General features: G+C 39.6%; 1 protein-coding gene across 5 annotated transcripts in view; it reads left to right on the plus strand.

Annotated features, from left to right (window-relative positions):
* The window catches only part of SHANK3 (SH3 and multiple ankyrin repeat domains 3), a 375382-nt gene that overhangs the window by 338730 nt on the left and 16059 nt on the right, over nt 1-20593 (plus strand). For all 5 annotated transcript variants that reach the window (XM_040343142.1, XM_040343144.1, XM_040343143.1 and 2 more), the window contains exon 20: nt 86-2315. In XM_040343142.1, coding sequence (XP_040199076.1) covers nt 86-2315 — 2230 coding nt within the window. The remainder of the gene's footprint in view (nt 1-85; nt 2316-20593) is intronic.

Here is a 20593-nt window from a genome sequence, read left to right on the forward strand (position 1 = left end):
CATTTGGAAAACAACTCAAATGATACAAAAAAATATACACTTGCTTATAACTGTGCAAAGGTTTTAACTATGTGTCTCTTATTAGGTGAAGATGAAAAGCTGTCAGATTCATTCCTTGATGGACGTTTTCCACGCAGCACCTCCATGCAGGATTCTTTAAGGGAAGGTCCAATAATACCACCACCTCCACAAAAAACTGCTCCCCCACCTCCATCCCCATATTACTTTGACACAGGACCACCACCTGCTTTCTCTCCACCGCCACCCCCAGGTAGAGGGTATGATACCGTGCATTCTAGTTTTAAACCAGGTTATGAAGCCAGACTTCATGGCCTTCAGCATGGAATGGGATCTGCAGAGCTCTTAAGTATGGATCGTGCCCTTCCTACTCCTGATCGCCAAAAGCGTGCTCGTTCCATGATTATTCTTCAAGATACGTCTCACCTCCCTGTGGAACCAACAGGTATTCCGCGGCCTGGCCCATCACCTACCCCTCCAGAAAAATTAAAACGTAGAAGCCGGCCTGTGGATAATCCTTATGCTAATATGGGTCTGTTTGCACCAATGAAGCCTCAACGCAAAAAAAGTCCACTTGTGAAACAGCTCCAAGTGGAAGATGCCCAAGAGCGAGCTGCATTAGCCATGGCTGGGGGTTATTCCCGCGATCCCTCACCATCACGACGCAGCCCACGACAAAGCATGATGGATTTAGGAACTGCACACCATGATCCACTTGGTAGTCCTTTTGCAACAGCACTTGCAGGAGTAATGAAGGATCGTGAGCGACGGCTGGATGAGAAGCGTAAATCCACAGTCTTCCTTTCGGTCGGAGCATTGGAGGGAACACCACCTTCCCAAGATCTCCCCTCCCTACAACCTTCACGCTCTGTTGATGAGCGGTTACTGGGGAGTCGTGATGTTCTCCTACCATCTCCAGGTTCTTCACTAAAATCACTAATGTACAGTAGTCCTCATTCTACATTTATTCACCCCTTAACTGGTAAGCCCCTTGATCCCAACTCTCCTCTTGCACTTGCGCTGGCCGCAAGGGAACGTGCGCTTTCTGCCCAGGCACCATCTCCCCCTCCTCCAAGGACACCTACTCCGGTAAGGAGTCCAGATTCAGACAGAGCTCCTCCACTCTTTCTGGAAATTCAAACCAAAGAGGGGGAGATGGGAATGGAATTAGAAGGATCAGCGTCACCCATATACAGTCCTTCAGGGGCACCATTAAAGGGCCAGTGGGGAACCCCCCGAAGAAGGGATGGGGAAACTCGTGCAGAGAAAAGTCCAGAAAGACCAGAATTTAAAGCAGAGGAAAGGAAGCCTATGATTTTAAGTATAGTTGACACATCTCAGCAGAAGACAGCAGGGCTTATAATGGTGCATGCTACCATCAATGGAACCGAAGATAAAGAACAGGAGCCACCAGCTACTACTGACCAGCAAGAAACTACACAGCCCCAAGATACTGAAGAGAATGCCCCCTCAAGCTCTTCTTCCGATAAAACACTTGGGCAGGGAAGCTCAGAGGAGGAAGTTGAACCATATGGGGCCAATTTGCCACCAGCCATGCTGTCCTCTAGTGATGAGGAAACTAGAGAGGAATTAGCAAAAATTGGACTATTGCCTCCTCCTGTTGCTTTTGCCAATGGAGTCCTTGTCACCAAACCTGGCACCACCATCAGCCAATTGACTCGGCCTGGTACTTTGGCTGTGCCATCTGCCAAGCAAGCTAGTAGTGTACCACCCTCAGGGAAGCCTTCTGATGCCCCACTGCACCATCCAGAGTCAGCTACTGACTCAGGTGTGGAAGAAGTGGACACCAGGAGCTCGAGTGACCACCATCTGGAGACCACGAGCACCATCTCAACTGTGTCCAGCATGTCCACTCTATCCTCAGAGAGTGGGGAACCCACTGACACCTACACCTCGTACGCTGACGGTCAAACTTTTATACTCGAGAAGCCACCAGTGCCTCCAAAGCCCAAACTCAAGTCACAACTGATGAAGGGCACCGTGACCTTCAGGGACCCCCTGCTCAAGCAGTCCTCAGACAGTGAGCTCATTGCCCAGCAGCAATTTGCAGCGGGCCGCCCGCGCTACCTCTTTCAGAGAAGATCTAAGCTATGGGGAGATCCAGTGGAGAGTCGGCCCCTTTCCCATGGGGGACCTGTTGAAATAGAGAAGCCGTCTGTAATTGGAGAGATCAGTTCCCGACTTCAGCTACTAAACAAGGATACGCGGTCACTGGGGGAGGAGCCATCAATTCCGGGAATGGACCCCGGCAAGAAATCTCCAGTGGTGGCGGCTCGGTAAGAATTGGGAAAATATTAGATTGAGAGGGGTGGGAATATAGCATTTTGATTATTTATTTACATATCCTGTAAGTAGCGCAGCACTGTTTTTTTTACCTTTTTCTATGATTTATGGGAATAGATCATGGGCTGAGTTTTTGAAAAAGTTATAGATATTAACTATAAAATGTTGTAAAGTAAGGAAAAGGTATTAAAGTTATGACTAAAGCAATTGTAGGAAGATAATATAGACTACAGAATAGCAATTCCACACCGTCAAACACTTTTCAAAGTGTTATATGTCAGTCTTTCCATTACAGTATAACATTGTGCCAGCAGTGGTGTCCTTCATCTTTCACATCCTCCTTTTGGGATATAACATTGTTTTTTTTGCTTTTGTTTTTTTTAAAACAAAAATAGTTTTTTATGTTTCTATTAAAAGCCCCCACTAAAATATACTTGATTTATTAAACATTGCTCTTTCCCTTTAGGTAAGGTATGTTGTAATTTTGTAAATTAAATCCTGTTCCTCTCTTACTTTATAATTGATACAGATAATGTTCTAAAAATATATAAACCTCTTACTACTTTTATATGTGGATTCACAGCTCTCTCACTACCACTGTGAATGTCTGCTTGATGTTCCTTATGTTATTGTGCTTATTACACTTCCTCGTTCAACCAACAAAATAGAGTGTGCTTATCAATACTTTCACTAAAGATTCACACAACTTTCGCTGAAGTGTCACGTTTTCATTCATGATTCAATTGAAAAAATTTGTAATTCCTGGGTTAAATTTGTGTGAATCGTAGGTGAAATTTTGATTAATATAACTCTACGTATTCTTGGGTCATATAGTATGAGGTTGATTTCCAAAAGGCAAATAGATGGGGCATTTTTGCAAGTGCAGTTGCGCCATAGTTTAGTAAATAAGGTGGAGTTTCACTTTGCAAAGAATACCCAATCACGTGCAAGAAAAAAAAATAGAACATGATTTACTAACCCCTGGAACAACTGTACTTGCAGAGTGCAAAGTCTATTTGCCTTTAGTAACTCAACTCCTTTGTGTCTGACTTTCGATAATAAGGTGCATGGTTGGTGAGCCTGACAAGTCACAACTGTCTTTTATGTGTTATAGCTCATATCATCTAATCTAAAATCAGCTTTTAATTGGTTGGTTTGAGTTGTTGAAGTACACCGGTTGCTTTAAAATGCTGCACTTTGTTATTAAATTACATGCAAAAATTATTTTCATAGTTCTCCATAAGGGTTTGTGTTGACAGGCTTTTTTTGCTTTAAATCGGAGCTCTGGGCTCCTACAGAAAAAAATGAAAAGCCAGCAGCTACAAATACTGTAGCTGCTCACTTTTAATATTAGGACACTTACCTGTCCACAAATCCAGCGGTGTCTTCACCCAAATTTCCAATTGGCTCTCAGGTGCTGCCACCGCCATCTCGGGTAAGGGAAACCAGCAGTGAAGCCTTGTGGCTTCACAGCCAGTTCCCTACTTACTGTGCATGCGTGGAGCACGCTGCGCTTTGTGAATGGGCAGGTGGCGAGGGAAGGAGGAGGGGGGCTGAACATTCAGATGAGTTTGCCACGGCGAAGTCAGGTGGAAGTGGGAGCAGGTACCTGTCAAAACCAGGTACCCACTCCCCTCCAAAGGTGCCAAAGGGAGGAGGCAAATAAGTGGAGTTTCCCCTTTTAAATGGGTTTTACCATTCCATATAAGTCTATGGAAAGGCAAAACCAACTTGAAATTGGTTAGAAGGAAGTCAACTGCAGGTCAGATGTACCTGTCAATGAATTCTGAATGATCTCACAAGTGTCTGAAACTGGTGCCAAGCCCCAATGTGCAGCGACACAGGCCCTAATAGTATAGCCTAATTAAGGATTTGGTTGTATTAACAACTAAAATGAAATATGAATTCTGTGAAACAAGCCACAGCAAACATTCAAATATATGTGGAAATACCTCATAAGACATTGTGGCCCCTAATATTTTATAGTGCCCAGAGCTTCACATTGCATTAAACTGCTGAGAGTGATAGGGCCTCCTGCATATTGTTTATATGCTTTTACAGACTTCTTTTAGTCCTACTTCATAAGAGTTCTAAGGGAAGAGTTCTATCGTTTGTGAATGTATTTATAGGAAAGTCTATAAAACGAAATATTTTAAAGCCTATAGTTATGTTTTATTAAACATTAAACTGTGCTATCTGTGGCTTCCCCCCTTCCTGTTCTGGTGACGTAGACAGAAATAAAACCATTTTTAAAGTAGAGTAGAGGAAAGCTAGATCCCTTATCTGTTTTTTTTAGGAAATCTTACTAATTGAGCTCTAGAGAGCAATAGAAACCCAACAGTTGTTCTAATCTTTCCCACTTCCAAAACTGGAGTTTTGGGTGGACATAAATTTTCATTAAAGAAGAACTCTGTGAATCATTTAACAGTAGTGTTTAAGGAGGTAAAAGAAATCTGGAAGTTCCACTTATCTTGTTGTCATTCTGTCCAGCTCACCACTGCCTGCATGCTTCTGGGCTTAGCATGTATCGCTTCATTATTAAAAAAACTGGGTATCCTAGAAATGGTGCTCAGACTTTCCTATTGTCATTGGAGGGCTAGATCCCCAGACAAGTAATGCAAGCATAAACCTTCTATACTTTAAATTTCCCTCCAATGAACACAAACATGATCCAAAAATGTATTAAAAAGTTCTTTGTTCAAAACATCTTAAGAACAACATCCGTTTGTTTAGAAAGCTACCATTCGCTCAATACATATAATATACCACAGATCTCCCATTTGAGAGACACAGAATTTGTTGAGCATTCAGATCTTCTGAGTAAGTACAGATTTGGTCTACTCGTTTTTAATGGAGAGAAGCCACTGGATATCCCATGCGGAAAAAAATATATCTCACTTAGAATGAGTTGGTAGGTGCCCCATCAAACAAATATGTCTTTAAAATCAAAGGAGGCTGATTTGAGGATAGATATGCAGGCTCAATCCCACCAGCCTGTGGTAGGACCACCAATCATGAAGGGGGATGTAGAAAAAAATGGATACACTGTGAGAAAGACAGACTTGGGACTTTCCTGTGCAAATGGTATTTCAGACCTATGAGAGGATGTAATGGAGTAAAATATCTGCCTATACTAAGCTGGCTCCACCTATGATTATGGATTTCTATTGCCTATCTATCTCCACTCATCTTACTCACACAGTTGTGATGTATACTTGGTTATAAACCACAGTGTCACTCCCCTCTCTTATTATTGGTAAGGGTCAATCCCCCCTTTTTCTTTTTCTCCTTCCTCCTTCATGGTTGATGGTCCTCCTTTGGGTCAGTAAGATTGAGCCTGCATATCCTCACATCGGCCTCCTTTGATTTTAAAGATATATGTGTTTGATGGGGCACCTACCAACTCATTCTGAGTGAGATATATTTTTGTCTGCATGAGAGATCCAAGGTCCTGATAAAGTGGCCTCTGTCTGCAAAATGCGTCAACCAAATCTGTACTTACTCAGAAGATTTCCATGCTCAACAAACTCTGCGTCTCTCAAATGAGAGATCTGTGGTAGATTATATGTATTGATCAAATAGTAGCTTTCTAAACAAATGGATGCTATTCTTAAAATGTTTTAAATAAAGACATGTATTTAACTTTTTAATACAGTTTGGATCATGTTTGTGTTCATTGGGTGGACATTTAAAGTCCTATCTATAGAAGGATTATGCTTGTTGCATTATTTAAGTTGCAAAAGTCATACACAGATTTTATTGAGTACAAACACTTTATACAATTGTACCAGAATGGGAATCCAGTGTTCAGCAGGTGAGATGCAGGAGAAAGGAGATTTTGCAGCAATAATTTTTGAGTAGGGTATCACTGTGGTTAGTGTAATTTACAGAGTATTCTTAATCAGATTCTGCTGTTTCACTTTCAGAAGGTGATGATAATAAAGACTTTAATCAGTTTTAATATACTTTATTTGCAACTTGTAAATAAAGCCCTGCTCCTATCTTGACAAATCTCATATCTACTAGGTTTTAAGCCTTTAAAAAGGCAACCAGGATGGTTTTGAAACATATATATCCTGAAAATTATAAATATAAAACTAATTGCTAATTAAAGTTAGCTGTGATTGATAAAGGCCTTTAACCAGATTGTATATACCCCTTCATTACCAGGCCATTTGTTCAGTTTTCTTTGATGCAAAAGTTTGTTTGACAGTTACTTGGCCATGTACTGTACCCAGATTAATGTTATATTATTTTGGTTGACAGATAGAACTTTTATGTTGGTATTTATAACCACCGTTTATTTTTTATATGGTATTTTACGAAGAAGAAAAAGTCCAAAAACATTGAAAATAACTGTGGGAGGGGTTTTCATGCTCAGCACTGGCATTGTGTGCATGCCCTACATTGGCATGCATATTTATAAAAAATAAATTTTTAGACATTCTGTTAAAATAGAAGGTGCCCGACTGGAGGTTTTATTAGGCCAATTGTGGGGTGGTTAAAGGAATCTATTTAGGAAATGTGCCAAGGACATGCACAAAACCAGTAAATTCATGTTACCTTTAAGTTAAGTGCCCTTTTATTGACTGCACTGGTTACTAAATGACAGTGGTCCTAATGTCCCATAGGTGCCAGTCACCCTAGCTGACCTCAGAGACAGTATTTAGTACCATTTCACAACCCAGCAAATCTCATGGAACTTATCATATTACAGTGGTACGATTCCCAACATTCCTTGCTCTTGACAAAATGTTCATCTCCAGTCTGCAAAGATTGACAGATGCTGTTTAAACATTTTTAGACTTTTCATGATACAAAAGACATCTGCGTTTTTTGGGTTAATTGGCAAAATAATATGTTATCTAGGAAAATGGGCAATTGTAGGAAAATCTTAAGGTATATTATCAAGTTCACTTTTTTCTAATTGGTCAGGGCACTGTTTCTCAACCTTTTTAAGTTGGGGCATCCTTTAAAGCTCTGTTCAATCTGGAGGCACTCCATTCTAAAATGTAAAAGCTAAACTAATAGCTTTAAATAATGCAGCAACAGACAGAATTAGATATACATATAAACATATTATAAAATAGCACAATACATATATTGCCTAGAGAATATATGTAACACCACCATAACCAACAAGACCCGTTCCTAGTAGGCCTGAGGCATCCAAATGGAACAATAGGCAAAATCCAATTGGGCTTGGTGTAGGTAAATGTGGTATAATACTGCTCTACATGTTGCGTGCATCAGTGCTTCCTCAGGAGTTAGGCAGATATTCGAAATGAACAGAAACAAATAATAAATCACACAAGTAACAAATAACTTAAAATACAGTCATACTGGTGTCAAACCTGGCATTGATGATCAACCCTCGAGCTAGCGCAAAACCACCCATAACCCACACTGAAGTAACACAGGAGCAAACCGCAAATATGGTGACACACATATACAGTATCTCACAAAGTGAGTACGCCCCTCACATTTTTGCAAATATTTTATTACATCGTTTCATGTGACAAAACTGAAGAAATTTCACTTTGCTTCAATGTAAATTAGTGAGTGTACAGCTTGTATAACAGTGTCAATTTGCTGTTCCCTCAAAATAACTTAACACACAGCCATTAATGTCTAAACTGCTGGCAATAAAAGTGAGTACACCCTTAAGTGAAAATGTCCAAATTGGGTCCAAAGTGTCAGTATTTTGTGTGGCCACCATTATTTTCCAGCACAGGTTGCCACTGGAGACCTTGCACTCCTCCACCTTCCATTTGAGGATGCCCCACAGATTCTCAATAGGGTTTAGGTTTGGAGACATACTTGGCCATTCTATTAGCTCCTTTAGTAAGGCAGTGTCTTGGAGATGTGTTTGGGGTCATTATCATTTTGAAATACTGCAGCCCAGTCTCCGAAGGGAGAGGAGATCATGCTCTGCTTCAGTATGTCACAGTACATGTTGGCATTCATGGTTCCCTGAATGAACTGTAACTCCCCAGTGCCAGAAGCACTCATGCAGCCCAAGACCATGACACTCCAATCACCATGCTTGACTGTAGTCAAGACATGTAGGCAAGACTTGACTGTAGGCAAGACCATGTTTTTTTTATCAAAGCTTAATTGAACAAGCAGAAGATAGAAGCCGATTGGCTACCATGCACAGCTGCACCAGATTTTGCACTTTCTTGTTTTAGTAAATAAACCCCACAGTTTTCAGGTTTGTTGACAGAGGTGTGGTATTAATGTAATTAATTAGCAATCAGTTTTTATATTTCTAACATAAGCATTTTGGATACATATATACTAGTTTTTTTGCCAGTCAATGAAAGATAACAAGACATGTATCTTTTCATATGATTAAGAAACAGAATGTGGTTAATTTGGTGCTGTACTCCAGCGTCTGGAAAGCCTGTCAGGTGACATGGAACAGATTCATTGCTAATTTCTCTGTGTGGGAGGCGTGCAATACTTCCGACAATGTTACTGAGAGCTGTGCACTGACATCCCGCTGCACAGACTTTTATCTGATAGGAGGTTAGCAATTTATCTTTCAAAGGCATTTAGAGAACTTTTGATCCTGTTCTAATTATCTGACTTGTTCCAATCTTTTATTCATAATATTACTTATAGTTTATTATTATCTTTATTAAAGATTTTATTATTGGCCTATTAGCCATGTTAATGATACGTGATGGCTCAGGATTGGAAAGCATGATAATTAGGGCTAGATTTCCATCACTGCCATCTATAGGCACACCATCTTTGGTACCCCAAGCAAAGCAACTACCCTTTGCTAGGATCACATCTTTTACCAAAAGCATTTTCTTGACTTTATTGCTACTATACAGTAATGTAATATTGTGACTGATGATGGGGAAAAATTGTGTAGTCAGACTGATTTACTAAAAAATTGAGAATGATCACACAATAAACTGTATAAACATTCAGTTTAATTATCCAATCATGGTAAAATCATATTTCTGTTTACTAATTTCATCAGCACAGAATTGGATAATTTAAATTAATATTCACAGTTTCTTGTTCAAAGATTCTGAACTTTAGTAAACCAGCGTCAATAACTTTACAGGGAAAAGTCTCTCCCTGTAAATACAGACTGGCTGTGCCTTATGGTAAATCGAACCCTGATGTTAAAGCATTTACTCTCTCAATCAACATTAAATATTTTTAATCCTGATGCTGCTAGCCTTAGTAAATATGCTGAGCAAAATTATAAACACAACACTTTTGTGTTTGCCTCTATTTATCATAAGCTGAACTTAAAGATCTATGATTTTTTCTATTTAGACAAAAGGCCTATTTCTCTCAAATATTGTTCACAAATCTATCTAAATCTGTGTTAGTGAGCACTTCTCCTTTGCCAAGATAATCCATCCACCTCACAGGTGTGGCATATCAAGACGCTGATTAGACAGCATGATTATTGCACAGGTGTGCCTTAGGGTGGCCACAACAGAAGGCCACTCTAAAATGTGCAGTTTTACTGTATTGGGGGATGGGGGGGGCGGGGTGTCCGAAAACCAGTCAGTGTATTGTGTGACCTCTATTTGTCTCACGCAGTGCTGCACATCTGCTTCGCATTGAGTTGATCAGGTTGTTGATTGTGGCCTGTGAAATATTGGTCCATTCCTCTTCAATGGCTGTGTGAAGTTGCTGGATATTGGCAGCAACTGAAACACGCTGTCGTATACGTCGATCCAGAGAATCCCAAATATTCTCAATGGCTGACATGTCCGGTGAGTATGGCCATACAAGAACTGGGATGTTTTCAGCTTCCAGGAATTATGTACAGATCCTTGCAACATGGGGCCATGCATTATCATGCTGCAACATGAGGTGATGGTCGTGGATGAATGGCACAACAATGGGCCTCAGGATCTTGTCACGGTATCTCTGTGCATTCACAATGCCATCAATACAATGCACCTGTATTCATTGTCCATAGCATATGCCTGCCAATACCATAACCCCGCTGCCACCATGGGCCACTCGATCCACAACATTGACATCAGTAAATCGCTCACCCACACGATGCCATACACGCTGTCAGCCATCTGCCCGGTACAGTGAAAACCTATTCATCCGTGAAAAGAACACCTCTCCAAAGTGCCAGACTCCATTGAATGTGAGCATTTGTCCACTCAAGTTGGTTACAGGGATGAACTGCAGTCAGGTTGATACTCCGATGAGGAAGAGGAGCATGCAGATGGTTTCTGACAGTTTGTGCAGAAATTCTTTGGTTGTGCAAACCGATTCTTGCAGCAGCAGTCCGGGTGGCTGGTCTCAGACGATCTTGCTGGATGTGGAGGTGCTGAGCTGGTGTGGTTACACAAGGTCTGCGGTTGTGAGATGGCTTATGGTAGAGAAATTAACATTCAATTCAAGGGCAACAGCTCTGGTGGACATTCCTGAAGTCAGCATGCCAATTGCACGCTCCCTCAAAACTTGCGACATCTGTGGCAATGTGCTGTGTGATAAAACCGCACATTTTAGAGTGGCCTTTTATTGTGGCCAGTCTAAGGCACACCTGTGCAATAATCATGCTGTCTAATCAGCATCTTGATATGCCACACCTGTGAGATGGATGGATTATATTGGCAAAGGAGAAAGTGCTCACTAACATAGATTTAGACAGATGTGTGAACAATATTTGAGAGAAATAGGCCTTTTGTGTACTTAGAAAAGGTTGTTAATTTTTAAGTTCAGCTCATGATAAATAGGGGAAAACACAAAAGTGTTGTGTTTATAATTTTGCTCAGTGTAGATATGAAGGTAAATTATATTCACTTTTTTTAAAGTGCCTTTAATGTTATATATCATTATTTTCAATAGTCTAATTCCCATCTCTGCATTTTCTAGCAATTTATTGCACATCTTCTATAAGGATTAAAGTGATATTAAAGTCAATTTTTTTTTCAAACATCTTATACTTACCTGCTCTGTGCAGTGGTTTTGCACAGAGCAGCCTGGAGCCTCCTCTTCTCTGGCCCTTCTCCAGTGCTCCTGGCCCCTCTCTCCTGCCAAGTGGCCCCACAGCAACCCAGAGCCCAGCTTTAGCTCATCCATTCAGACATGGAGCCATAGTTTGACCCGGCCTCTCTCTCTCCTCATTGGCTAACTGACTTTGATTGACAGCACCAGGAGCCAATAGAATGCATCAAGATAAAAAACCTTCTGCCTTTAGAACCATTTTAATAGGACAATATGTAAAATACTGGCAAACACAAAAAGCAAGCTTCCTCTCTAAAGAAAAAAAAGAAGAAAATACATAAACCATATCATATTTCTTTTACAAATGCACTGCAATACACAGCAACATTAATTTATTAATACATATTTTAGGAGAAATTAAACCTCATTTAAAGTATGTAAAGCAAGCAATTGGCTTAAGGCCAGCGTTTTTACCAAAAACTAGAAATCTTATTTTCTATTGTGTTGGAGAATAGTTACTGTGAGGACAAAATCAATAGCTTTTGGTAGTCAGAATGAAATCCTGAGCATGTGTGACATTAATCCTGCTGTACATCTCAGGTGCTATAAAATGCCAACTTATGATACCTGTTTGGAGTATGGTTTCAAATACTGGTTGTGCTTGCCAGAATGTCCTCCAGTTAAGAGAATTTTATAGTGTCCATAAAGAGCAATTATGTACAATTTTGATGTTTTCCTATTTAGAAGTGTGGCAAGAACACGCAAGTCTAGTCATTCCAGTACATATTGTGGGCTCTTAAAGTAAACCTGTGCTCCACCCATGTATGGTAAATAGTAATGTTGAGTTTGGATTTTTAAAGATCATTTGGTTCTTCTTCTGTGTTTTCATTTATTTTGTTTTACTAAGCAGAATTTAATTGCTACCATTTAGAAAAAAGAGAATCTAGTGAGAATGAATAGACAAAGAAGGTGCAAATTGGGCTAGTACATGGGAAAAAGAGTAAGAACAACAAAGGTGGACTGTTTTTGGCAACCAGCTATAGTCCAGATTCTCTACGTGCTAGACATTAGCAGCTTATTTGTCTTAAAAGGTGTTAACCAGTCAGAAAACAGCGGCTATGTTTAAACAGAGTAATTAATGAGAACAGTATATATCGATTAATAGGCATAATAGTGCAGAAATATGTAGGATAAGTAATGCGTTTGGGATGACATTACCCATATGACATGGTAAAAACGGGTAAGGTGATCGTGTTAATATTGCTAAAGCAATATACTTTGATACTGTAATAGAGTAAAACCTCGTACACACGTACGGTTTTCTCGGCAAGAAAACTGCTGGCAGAGATTTTTTGCAGAGTAAACCGTGCGTGTGTACGAGGCTTTGAGGTTTCTCGTCAAGAAAATTGCCCAGAATCTCGACGAGAAAAATAGAGAACCTGCTGTCTATTTTCTCGTCGTGAGATTCTCGGCAGTGTTTTCCTCCCGAGAAACCTGAACGTGTGTATACTTACCTCTCCATGGAAACCCGCGCATGCTGGCGGTGACGGAATCGAATGTGACGAGCTCATGCTCGTCATAGTCGATGACATCACCGTGCTCGTGCCATTCAAAAGAACAGTGGTCCCTTTGAATGATGTGTGTGTACACTCGGCTGGGAATAGAATCTTGCCAAGAATCTCGTCAGGAAAAACACATTTTTTTTCCTGACGAGAATCTGGGCCGTGTGTACAGGGCTTGAGGGCCTATCACACCTCCCCACTGATACACAAATGGTGGAACAATGAAGACCGAAAGTAGAAATATAAACTGCCTGGCTGTACATCAGGTATCCATATTAGTTCAAGTCAACAGAATATTAAGCAGAGTATTTACTTTAAAATGTGTCTAAGACTGTTGAGCATGGGTTGAGTTTATTGTTTTATAGCCCAAGTCTTTTACAGGCTTTGCTTGAATAAATTTATTGATTTTTACTTTTCATAGACAAATATATGGGAGAAAACAAGAAATTGAATGACAAGCACCAGTAGTCTGAAGTATATAGTACATATAAATATCAGCAAAATGGTAATCCCTGTATATCCATTGAGGGGTAGCTGAATTGGGCAGAGGAAAGATCCTAAATGACATATTTTGTTAGGTCACGTAGGTTAGTTTAGGGTTCAGGATTTATGGAGTATGCCAATTTATGGTGAAATTCAACTGCCAACTGCTACCTACTTCAAAGATGGCTTGGTGCAACAAGAACTTGCATATATGTCCAGTCATAATGCTATACCCAATATAGCAGGTTTTAGTGAAACATACTGTATGTGATATTCACATATCTACTGAATAATGACACCACAGGACTAATTTCAATAACTTTCTGTCATCTTCCCAGTAAAAGAAAGGTACAATTGAATAGTATTAGGGCTATTAAGGACAGTCAATAGTCCTTTTACACTCTTGGAAAGGAGATCGTTATTCCATATGCCACTGAGACATAGCCATTAAATAAAGATAGCCTAAAAGCAAACCTATGCCATAGAAATATTGCTAACCTCACCCGTTGAAAACACCAGTTGGCTGTTGTTCTAATCCAAAGGCTTTAATATTTTGAAGTCACTGACCTCAAACAAATATGCAGCTTGGAAGTTACTTTCTGTTACTTTATGTTGCTTGTTTAGTATCAAGAGTCAGAAAGTATTGAGGCCAGAGACAGTCAGGCAATTGTTCGTTTCGCATTTGGTAGTTTCAGAAGGCGATCAGGAATGTTAGCCCTTGTTATCCTCTCAGTACAGGCTTCTCTGAAGTAAACATAATGTTGTGCATATTCATTGAGCAAACATTAAAGAAAACAGCATTCCAAAAATGAAAGATGACAATTATCCTGACAACAATTTGGGGTTTATATGGCACAGACCAACAGACACTACCTGCCAAAGTTCATGAAGTGAAGTAGCTAATAGACAGTTGTCAGGAACCATAAACCAGGTAGAGACAGAAAATGCAGTTAAAATCACACCTTTAATAAAATATAAAAGCATAACACAGTTCAGAAACATAGTTTAAAACTGAAGTCAGAGTTTGGGTGCCAGAGCAGGTAATGAGACTTGCAAGGTGTATAATGTAAATTTGACCTAGGCCAGAAACCAAGAAGTAACTGAAAAAATATAAAAAAATATAAAAAGAAAAAAGTGTAAAAGAAATAAACATAAAATAACTTACTGCTAGCTGTTTACTAATACTAGCAGCATAATAAGGATTAAAATAGTAAATGTTGATTGACAGAGTAAAGTTCCGCTTTAAGGCTTACTGGAAGTTTGAGGTTTGAACCTAGACTGCACTCAGACGCAGTGTCAAGAAATATTTGTAGCCTGTGATATGTGTCACAATACTAGTCTAGAAGTGTCACAAGTATTTATGTGTAGCAGGAAACCTCAGTGACATGCATCCACATATGTGAAATATATTTTAATGGTAAATGAAAAGGCTGTTGAAGCAAGACAAATGTAATTTAAGTAATAGTCTTTATCAGTTGTCTTGATTTAGGTAGCAAGCTTTCAGAACTACTTGTGTAAGTTTGCCAAGCATGGTGTACACATAGCAAATAATATGTCATATTTGTATATCCATGGAATATCAGGTCAGATATATTATTATCAATAGCCATTAGATATGGAGGGTCAGACAAGTCTGTGTCAAAAAGGGTTGCAAGAGAACAGAATATACAGTTTGATTTGCTTAGTACAGAGGTAGGGATCAGGTAGGGATCAGAGGTTTTAGATGTAAATGGGGTGTATTTCTCTATATAGTCCCCAGAAAAGTGTTGTCAGCAGTACTTATCACTATGCTCATGCCACTTTTAAACAAAACGGATTGTAGGCAGCAATTAAATTCAATGTTGCTATTACTTTTGACTAAGGCAATTAATACACGGAGCAAATTTCTTTTCTGCATTGTTGCAGGAAAGAAATTTGCTCCATTCCCCCATCAACACAGACAGTGCTAATGCGGGAATCCCTTCTGCCGGGCCATTGTTTTCTCCTGGCGGGGGGGGGGGGACAATTAAGGGAAGCCCTCCTCGATAATTGCAAGAGTCCGGCAGGTTGGTTCTACCAAAGTTGATCGATCAATCAACCTGGTACATTCAGCCTGCCCATTACCAGTTTGAATCTTGGCCAGTTCCTGCTGAACACACCAAGATTCGAACTGTGTATTTACTTCTGGTAACCCCAGCCTAATCCCTCTACTGCCAACTACCAATGAGAAAGAAAATATTTCTCCTCTGCTCATTCTGGGAGCAAGTAAACAGTTTTTCAGAAGAAGACATCTTTTTATAGATTTATCTTAATTCATCCTGCAGCTTGGGAGGGCATCCAGTGGTTTCAGCATATACCTAGAATGGAAAGGAAAGATAGGGGAAGTTGCTTGTCTTGGTGCAGAGTTAATGTTTGTTCAGTGTCTGCTCTGAGGTCTTATAGGTTTATACTACATTGCAAGCTAGATTTAAGAATTTGTGACATACACAAGTTTGGTCTAAAGAAGAAAGATAAATACAACCATCCATTTTTGAGGTTCGGGAGCTCATGTGTACTTTTTGATAACTGAATACACCATTTGTACACATTCAGGAGGTATGTAAGTGCATTTGTGTTAATAGACTGCAAAACGCTACAGTGTCTCATCTAGACCAATGTTTCTCAACTTTTTTTCAGTCAAGGCATCCTTTACATTTGTTTACAATCTTGAGGCATCCCATTCTAAAATATATTTAAAAAAAACGAATAGTCTTATATAAAGCAGCAACATTCACAACATAGGACACCCAATGTTAGGAGATTTATTCCTCCAAAGCAAATACACCTTTGCTCACTGGTACTGACTAGTATTCCAGTATTTCTCTTCTTCTTTTTTTTCGCTCCCTCACTAATGTAACTCCAGTGCTTATGGAGAGGAAACCAGGTATGCTGTGCATATCCTCCTTCCCAAATTGAGAAGTCATTGGTTGTTAATATGTCAGCAGCTGAAATTTTGTAATGGTGCACAATGAAAACCGGTGGCTTTGTGTAACTAAAAGGCAAGCTTCATCTACCCGCTGGCTTGTCTACAATTTTTGAGCAATATTTAGGCACTTTGTCAAGGTACGCTTGAAGAAATCTGATGGCACCCTGGTTAAAAAAGGCTGATCTAGACAACTGTTGACTACATGCAAAATACTGCCCAAATGGAAAGACGAAGTATTATTAAAGCGGAACTATAGTGTATCTTAGCACTTAGCAACAGAGACCAATCCATCGATGTCTCGATCCATGCTTTATTTTGCTAAGAAATTACTTTTAAAAACACCCCATAGCAATTCTGGCCATGGCCATTTTGAGTAAGGGCAGATGATTTATGTAGAATTTACATCCTGGAATCCATCTGCCCTTAGCTCAGGAATGCAGGCAGGAGGGTTTGCTTAGCTGAGAAAAACCCTCATACCCTAGAAACCAAAAAGTGACTGAATAAATGTAAATTTAAAAAAAAGTAAATATGACCATACTTTTCTATCTATTTACTAATGCCAGCAGCATAAGAATTAAAATTAGTCAATGTTTATTGAGAGAGTGAAGTTCCACTTTAGGAAAGCCTTTTCCTGCTTACGGAGAAACTGAGGAAGGACCAATGCAGAGATAATTTTATCAGTTCTCTTTAACATGAGGTTGTCATCTGGCAATGTAAGGCAAAGCAACATGGTTAGTTAGAATCCTCAAAGCCAGCAAAACACCCTACACTGTAAATTACTTTCTCTTAAGGCCCATTGCCTTGGGATTGCATTTATAGATAGTCTGTTTCCTAGATAAAAAAAATGGGATGGTCGTCCTAATGCCGCGTACACACGATCAGGTTTTTGCCCGACCAAAAGCTCATCGGAATTCCAACGAATTCCATTGGAGTAAAATAGAACATGTTCTATATTTAAACTCCGATGGAATTCATCTGAATTTCCGATGGAATTTCTCCGATAGGGCATACACACGGTTGGAATTTCCAATGGAAAAAAGTCCGTCTGACTTTATCCATCGAAAATTCCGATTGTGTGTACACAGCATTAACCTCCCTGGCGGTATGATTCTTTCAGAAAAAAGGTGCTGAAAGCGGTACCATTATTTGCAAGGAAATTTGGCGTTTTATACTGTAGGCCTGTAATTCTTAGCAATAACTCACTTAAATCTGACCAAACAAGAGTCTTGTAGGCATCCCGGGTATGACATTTTTTTTAAAAACAAAATTATAAATTATAATATAATAAATAATTATAAATAATTATAACAAATAATAATATAATTATAATAAAAAATATTCAATAATGTAATCGTCGCTGTCATTACTTTTATTTTATTATGACGAATTTCCCCACAAATCGCTATCGCACAATTCTGCAAGTTATTATAATTTATTATTGCTGTTTTCTAGCTGCTCTAAAATCATTTTTGACATAAAAAGACACTTTTGGTTGCTATGGACAATCTACAGTTTACAGGCAGAAAGAACAGTTTTTATTATATAAAAGTACATGTAGGGCACTGGGCAGACCACTAGGGACAAGGGGGGTGTGTATTTTTTACATACAGTACTGTAATCTATAAGATTACAGTATACTGTATGTAATGTGTTTGTTTACGTTTTTGAATTTGGCACCATTCTCCGCTCCCGTGCGTCGTAACGTCGCAGGGAACGGAGATCGGCGGCACAGTAAGACGCTGTGTGAATCGAGCGAGATCCCGCTCGCTCACACAGCGCGGTGGCATCGCTGGATCCAGGGACAAGGTAAGTAAACACTGCCTGTGGATCCAGCGAGGCCAGCCCGAGTCTGACTCAGGGTTACCGATCCTAGCACAAAAATCTAACCCCGAGTCAGATCCGGGAATACCGCCAGGGGGGTTAAGCTCACGTTCATATCGGGACGATTTGGCATGTGTTTTGACATGTCAAATTTCATTCCAAATTGCCTGTTGCCGGCAATGACACTGTCCGTAATTTCATTCCAAATTGCCTGTTGCCGGCAATGACACTGTCCGAATCGGTGCACCGCCAACTTTGCGGCGCCGCACTGATTCACAAAAGTAGTTTCTGTACTACTTTTGGTGACTTCAGGGGCAATTTGAATTGACATCTGTGAAACCCGCACAAATGTCTGTAAGATCGCCCCCAAAGTCGGACTGCATTTTCGATTTGAAATCATGCAAGTTCAGCTGAACTCGCACAATTTCAAAGCTGCATCAGTGTGAACCTAAGCTTAAACTAAGTGAATAATTTCAAAGTTTAGGGTCCAGCTGCCAAAGCTAAACTGCACTGCATGGTGTGCTACACTGTATGCAAAGTATAACATGCTGAGCTCTATTTCTGCATCTTACATCCGTTTGTAAAGCTAATCTGTGTAAATTAGCTTTAGAGAATAGTTTATGATGAGTCATGTTATCTACCAGATGCACAAATTTAATACATGAAGCTAATTAGTATGCCACATTGGTATAGAGGATGGCAAGTTTAGCCTACAGCTGTATGCAGCACCATATCCATGTCTAATATGCGAACATACAAACAGACCCATGCTTTTTACCTTTTAGTCTCAAAGTTGTTCCCATCCCCTCTGTCACTGCCATGTTTTCATACCTAACCTTACTGTTCCTTTTCTTTTGCAACCTAAGAAGGAGGAAATTAATAATTTTGGATGAAGCAGATTACAGAGTTTATAGTACAACTAATGTATTTCTCTGGACCTGTAGGAGTCCAGGTGGATGGACTGGTCATCAACCAATAGTGTTGATGTCTGACCTGAATAAGTTCAGATAAATATAGTAAAGTCATATTTCTAGATAAGATTGCCATCTGACCTAAAAAAGCCCACGATTGCCCAGTAACTGAGCAGGACCGTGGATCTCTGTGTAAACACAGAGATCCACATGCTGTCTGGGGGAGGAGACCGATGGTGTGTCCCTTGTACATAGGGACACCGATCCGTCACCTCCCCCAGTCAGTCCCCTCCCCCTACAGTTAGAATCACTCACTAGGGTTCACATTTAACCCCTTGATATCCCCCTAGTGTTAACCCCTTCCCTGCCGGTCACATATACACAGTATCAGTGCATATTTATAGCACTGTTCGCTGTATAAATGTGAATAGTTCCAAAATGGTGTCAAAAGTGTCCGATGTGTCTGCCACCATATTACAGTCACAATAAAAATCGCTGACCGCCGCCATTACTAGTAAAGAAAATAAAAAATGCTATAAATCTATCCCCTATTTTGTAGCCACTATAACTTTTGCGCAAACCAATCAATATACACTTATTGCAATTTTTTTACCAAGAATATGTAGAATACATATCAGACAAAACTGAGGGAAAACATTTTTTTATATATATTTTTGGGAAATATTTATTATAGCAAAAAGTAAATATTGCTTTTTTTTCAAACTTGTCGCTCTTCTTTTGTTTATAGCGCAAAAAAAAACCAGAGGTGATCAAATACCACCAAAAGAAAGCTCTACTTGTGGGGAAATAAATATAAAAATGTCACTTGGGTACAGTGTTGCATGAACGCGCAAATGTCATTCAAAGTGTGATAGCGCTAAAAGCTGAAAAATGGCTTGGGCAGGAAGTGGGTAAAAGTGGCCAGTATTGAGGTAGTTAAGCTTAAAACGTTTACAAGCAGAGACTAAATATGCAGGATATGACCCTTGTGAATTTTTTCATATGCTATATAATCTTGACTATATACAGTAGCTTTTATAGCTCTTACACTTGGGAGATTATTTATAAAGCAGTGAAAAAAGCGACCTTCACCAAACATTTATTGGTGGTAAATCATTCTCCTGTCAAGCACATGCCCCAGGAAGATTCACCCGCAGTAAATATTTGTTGAACATCAGCTTAATCTTTACAAAATCTTCAGCTGATTCAGCCCCCTTCCTGTGTCATTTAGTAGGATAAATAACTGTTTTCGATACTCATTTTAAAGTAATGTATTATAGAAGCCATGCCAGAGACATAACATAGTGCAGATTAGATTCTGTTCGTCTGGGCACAGTTTCTGTCTTATATAGCCAAGTATTTAACCAGAATCAATGCACCAAGTTTTCATAGTGATCCAGCAGAAAATGCCACATTGTTTCTCCTGTGTATTAGGAATGAAACCTTTACCTTCATTTCAAACATTATTCTATTTTTTATTTACCTGGAAAATATAGACATGAGGAAAGGGCCAAAAATAGACTGGGCATCGTGCTTCGCTCTCATTTCCTTAGACCTCACAGAGTGCACAGCGTAGACCTAATCCAGTGCCTGCAGATAAACAT

This window comes from Rana temporaria, chromosome 3 (genome assembly GCF_905171775.1).
Source record: "Rana temporaria chromosome 3, aRanTem1.1, whole genome shotgun sequence".
In the NCBI taxonomy this organism is placed as follows: Eukaryota; Metazoa; Chordata; class Amphibia; order Anura; family Ranidae; genus Rana; species Rana temporaria.